Raw genomic sequence first — 5,858 nt, forward strand, 5'->3', positions numbered from 1 at the left:
TATGGAGAATGATGTTTAACCGTTTTGCAAACATTTGAATGTTGCCTACAAGGGTCCTTATAAACCATACAGCATTAGGCAAATATAGGCTATTACGTGCTTACAGGGTGCCATCTCTAACAGTAGCCTCCGGTAACCTGATTTAACTATGTCCAAGGAATTCCTCCCAGGTAATCACTTCTTCTTTTTTTTTTTTTTTTCTGGCTAGAGTTTGCTGAGGAAGGTCTTCTTCATGGCGATCTTCAGCTCCTTGTTCCTGAGACTGAAGATGATGGGGCTCAGGAAGGGAGTGAGGACCGTGTAGGTGATGCCCATCAAGGTGTCTATTTCCAGAGACTGGGGACCCTTGGGCTTGAGGTAGATGACAGAAGCAAAGCCGTAGTGCTCTATCACCACAGTGAGGTGGGACACACATGTGGAGAAGGCTTTGTGTCGGCCCTCAGCTGAAGGGATCCTCAAGATGGTGGCCACGATGAAGGCATAAGACAAGAGGATGAGGAGACAGCAGCCCAACAGGGCAGTAATACACACAAGTCCTAAGCCCATGGCCAGAATGGAGACATTTTCTCCACAGGCCAACTTCAGAAGAGCCTGCACATGGCAAACAAAATGATGGATCTCATTAGATCCACAGAAAGTTAGTTGGAAAATGGCTACTGTCACTACCAAGCCAATGACTGAGCCTCCAGCCCAGGACCAGGCCACCAGGCAGGCACAGCCTCGGGGGCTCATGAGCACGTTGTAGCGCAGGGGGTGGCAAATGGCCACATAGCGGTCATAGCCCATGACGGTGAGCAGGAAGGAGTGGGTGAAGCCAAACATGAAGGAGAAGAACATCTGGCTGGCACAGGCTCTCAAAGCAATGGAGTGGTCAGTGGAGAGCAGGTCAGCCAGCATGCGCGGAATGACAGCAAAGGTGTAGAGGATCTCGGAGATGGAGAGGGCACACAGGAAAAGGTACATGGGTGTGTGGAGGCTGTGCTCCCTCCAGACGGTGGCCATGATGAGCAGGTTCCCCAGCAGCGTGAACAGGTACATCAGCAGGAAGAGCAGGAAGAACATCAGCTGAAGGTGGGGGAAGGTGGAGAAGCCAATGAGGATGAATTCAGCTGCTGATGAGAAGTTGCCTCCCTGCATTGGGGGCTGTTCCTGAAGTGAAGTGTGACATGGAGAGGTCAGCTAGTGGATGGAAGGAGGTCTTCAGCTTCCATCATTCCTGGCTCTGCCCCAGGGACTGCTCCTGATCCTGATAAATGACAGGTGACCTTGGCTGAATTTCTACTCTGTGCCTCCTATGATTTAATCTTCTCATCAATATTGTGGGGGAGGAGGGTGTGTGTGCTGTTTTTATCACTGTCTAAAGAAGGGTTAGGCTACCCACTCCAGTGTTCTTGGGCTTTCCTGATTGCTCAGATGGTAAAGAATCTGCCTGCAATGCAGGAGACCTGGGTTCAGTTCCTGGGTTGGGAAGATACCCTGGAGGAGAGCATGGCAACCCACTCCAGTCTTCTTGCCTGGAGAATCCCCATGGACAGAGGAGGCAGGTGGGCTACAGTCCATGGGGTGGCAAAGAGTCAGAAATGGCTGAGCGCCTAAGCACAAAGTATCTTGAGAATACACATTGAAAATATTTGAGAGAGTCTAAGCAACTTGTTTATGGTGCAGCTGTCAAAATGGCAGAACCCATGCCTAGCTGTCCCCATCACTTCTACATCTTCCAAAAACAGAAAAAGCTTCCAACCATTGCTGCTCTGCCCTTCTACTCCCTTCTGATAAGTCTTGTTCTTTTCAGAGCTTCAAATACCATGTTGCTGTTGTTGTCGTTCAGTGGCTCAGTCGTGTCCAACTCTTTGCGACCCTATGGACTGCAGCACGCCAGGCTTCTCTGTCCGTCACCATCTCCTGGAGCTTGCTCAAACTCGTGTCCATTGAGTCACTGATGCCACCAAACCATCTCATCCTCTGTCATCCCCTTCTCCTGCCTTCAATCTTTCCCAGCATCAGAGTCTTTTCTAACAAGTCAGCTCTTCACGTCAGGTGGCTAAAGTATTGGAGCTTCAACTTCAGGATTGGTCCTTCCAATGAATATTTAGGATTGATTTCCTTCAGGATGGACTGGTTTGGGATTTGCCTGGATGTCAAATACCATGAGACATCCCTATTCCATGGCTACAGTCATTTGGACCTGTGCACATCTCTAACTTAACATGCATCAATCAGATTTCTCTTCTGGAGCTGAGTTATTCATGCAAGGAATCTGAGGCAAGACACAGTGTAAAAATAATGTTCTGGTTTTCCAGATCCCATGAGCCTATCTGTGTGTTCTGAGGCAATGCCACACAGCCATCTGACAAAGGGATGAGAGAGTCAGCGGACAGACTTCAAATCCCTGCTCTCCCCATTGTGTGAAACTGAGCAATTTGTTCACCTCTCTGTGCCTCTGTTTCTCTATACCTGTCTCAAAGAAGTTTTTGAGAAGTTAATGAATTATTCTTGGACTATGACCTGGAAAACAATAGGTGCTATCTATGAAAATTAAATCAATACACTAAATGAGTACATGTATATTGTCTGTGCTCAGTAACGTCAGTTTAATGAGATTTCAATATCTCTTTATAAATAAAGTACCGATTTTTATGTGATATTTCTTATTAGGCACTGTCAACTGTAAAGGGACGAAAATACAAATCTACTTTCCACCTCTGTTGTTTGGCCTGCTCTAGGCAATATGGACTCATACACTATGTAGCTTTTGAGATCTGGCTTCTTTCACTCGGCATAATGTTTCTGAGGTTCATCCACATTGAAGAATGCATTTGAATCCATATATGAAGAACTTCACACTTTTTCATAGCCAAACAATATCCCTTTATGGATAGACCAAATTTTGTTTACCCAATCACCTATTTTTTTCTTAAAAAATTTTAAAGGCTTTTTAAAATTAATTAATTAATTTTAATTGAAGGCTAATACTTTGCAATATTGTGGTTTTTGCCATACATTGACATGAATCAGCCACGAGTGTACATGTGTTCCCCATCTGAACTCCCCTCCCAACTCACTCCCTATCCCATTCCTCAGGGTTGTCCCAGTGCACCGGCTTTGAGTGCCCTGTTTCATGCATCGAACTTGGACTGGTGATCTATTTCACATAAGGTAATTTACATGTTTCAATGCTATTCTCAAATCATCCCACTCTCACCTTCTCCCACAGAGTCCAAAGGTCTGTTCTTTATATCTGTGTCTCTTTTGCTATCTCACATATAGGGTCATTGTTACCATCTTTCTAAATTCCATATATATGCATTAATAGACTATATTGGTGTTTTTCTTTCTGGCTTACTTCACTCTGTATAATAGGCTCTAGTTTCATCCACCTCATTAGAACTGATTCAAATGCATTCTTTTTAATAGCTGAATAATATTCCATTGTGTATATGTACCACAGCTTTCTTATCCCCATGTCCTAGCTATTGTAAACAGTGCTGCAATGAATATTGGGGTACACGTGTCTCTTTCAATTCTGGTTTCCTTGGTGTGTATGCCTAGAAGTGGGATTGCTGGGTTATATGGCAGTTCTCTTTCCAGTTTTTTAAGGAATCTGCACACTGTTCTCCATAGTGGTTGTACTAGTTTGCATTCCCACCAACAGTGTAAGAGAGTTCCCTTTTCTCCACACCCTCTTCAGCATTTATTGCTTGTAGACTTTTGGATAGCAGCCATTCTGACTGGCGTGAGATGGTACCTCATTGTGGCTTTGATTTGCATTTCTCTGATTATGAGTGATGTTGAGCATCTTTTCATGTGTTTGTTAGCCATCTGTATGTCTTCTTTGGAGAAATGTCTATTTAGTTCCTTGGCCTATTTTTTATTGGATCGTTTATTTTTCTGGAATTGAGCTGCAGGTGTTCCTTGTATATTTTTGAGATTAATTCTTTGTCAGTTGCTTCATTTGCTATTATTTTCTCCCATTCTGAAGGCTGTCTTTTCACCTTGCTCATAGTTTCCTTCGTTGTGCAGAAGCTTTTAATTTTAATGAGGTCCCATTTGTTTATTTTTGCTTTTATTTCCAATATTCTGGGAGGTGGGTCATAGAGGATCCTGCTGTGATTTAAGTCAGAGAGTGTTTTGCCTATGTTTTCCTCTAGGAGTTTTATAGTTTCTGGTCTTGTGTTTAGATCTTTAATCCATTTTGAATTTATTTTTGTATGTGGTGTTAGAAAGTGTTCTAGTTTTTCTTTTACAAGTGGTTGACCAGTTTTACCAGCACCACTTGTTAGAGATTGTCTTTTTTCCATTGTATATTCTTGCCTCCTTTGTCAAAGATAAGGTGTCCATAGGTGTGTGGATTTATCTCTGGTCTTTCTATTTTGTTCCATTGATCTATATTTCTGTCTTTGTGCCAGTACCATACTGTCTTGATGACTGTGGCTTTGTAGTAGAGCCTGAAGTCAGGCAGGTTGATTCCTCCAGTTCCATTCTTCTTTCTCAAGATTGCTTTGGCTACTCAAGGTTTTCTGTATTTCCATACAAATTGTGAAATTGTTTGTTCTAATTCTCTGAAAAATACCATTGGTAGCTTGATAAGGATTGCGTTGAATCTATAGATTGCTTTGGGTAGTATGCTTATCTTTGCTATATTGGTTCTTCTGATCCATGAACATAATATATTTCTCCATCTATTTGTGTCACCCTTGATTTCTTTCATCAGTGTTTTATAGTTTTCTATATATAGATCTTTTGTTTCTGTAGATAGATTTATTCTTAAGTATTTTATTCTTTTCATCACAATGGTGAATGGAATTGTTTCTTTAATTTCTCTGTTTTCTCATTGTTAGTGTATAGGATTGAAAGGGATTTCTGTATGTTAATTTTATATCTGTGACTTTACTATATTCATTGATTAGCTCTAGTAATTTTCTATGGTGTCTTTAGGGTTTTCTATGTAGAGGATCGTGTCATCTGCAAACAGTGAGAGTTTTACTTCTTTTCCAATCTGGATTCCTTTTATTTCCTTTTTTTCTCTGATTGCTGTGGCTAAAACTTCCAAAACTGTGTTAAATAGTACTGGTGAGAGTGGGCACTCTTGTCTTGTTCCTGACTTTAGGAAAATGCTTTCAGTTTTTCACCAATGAAGATAATGTTTGCTGTGGGTTTATCATATATGGCTTTTATTATGTTGGGGTATGTTCCTTCTATGCCTGCTTTCTGGAGAGGTTTTTATCATAAATGGATGTTGAACTTTGTCAAAGGCTTTCTCTACATCTATTGAGATAATTATATGGTTTTTATCTTTCAATTTGTTAATGTGGTGTATCACATTGATTGATTTGTGAATGCTGAAGAATCCTTGCATCCCTGGGATAAAGCCCACTTGGTCATGATCTTTTTAATATGTTGTTGGATTCTGTTTGCTAGAATTTTGTTGAGGATTTTTGCATCTATGTTCATCAGTAATATTGGCCTGTAGTTTTCTTTTTTGTGGCATCTTTGTCTGGTTTTGGTATTAGGGTGATGTTGTTTTCATAGAATGAGTTTGGCAGCCCACCTTCCTCTGCAATTTTCTGGAAGAGTTTGAGTAGTATAGGTGTTAGCTCTTCTCGAAATTTTTGGTAGAATTCACCTGTGAAGCCATCTGGTCCTGGGCTTTTGTTGTTGGAAGATTTTTGATTATGGTTTCGATTTCTGTGCTTGTGATGGGTCCATTAAGATTTTCTATTTCTTCCTTGTTCAGTTTTGGAAGGTTATAATTTTCTAAGAATTAATCCATTTCTTCCTAGTTGTCCATTTTATTGGCATATAATTGCTGATAGTAGTCTCTTATGATCCTTTGTATTTCTGTGTCGTCTGTTTTGATT

General features: G+C 41.2%; 1 protein-coding gene across 1 annotated transcript; it reads right to left on the reverse strand.

Annotated features, from left to right (window-relative positions):
- Positions 1 to 204: 204 nt before the first annotated feature.
- On the reverse strand, positions 205 to 1,137 carry LOC114113586 (olfactory receptor 10H1-like). Its single transcript, XM_027965770.2, has one exon. It carries the CDS (start codon positions 1,135 to 1,137, stop codon positions 205 to 207), a length of 933 nt encoding a protein of 310 aa, XP_027821571.2.
- Between the last annotated feature and the right edge of the window lie 4,721 nt (positions 1,138 to 5,858).

This window comes from Ovis aries, chromosome 5 (genome assembly GCF_016772045.2).
Source record: "Ovis aries strain OAR_USU_Benz2616 breed Rambouillet chromosome 5, ARS-UI_Ramb_v3.0, whole genome shotgun sequence".
NCBI classification, from domain to species: Eukaryota; Metazoa; Chordata; class Mammalia; order Artiodactyla; family Bovidae; genus Ovis; species Ovis aries.

Bases quoted from the DNA above. Each gene is read 5' to 3' on its own strand.
- LOC114113586 (XM_027965770.2), bottom strand. From the start codon at position 1,137: ATGCAGGGAGGCAACTTCTCATCAGCAGCTGAATTCATCCTCATTGGC.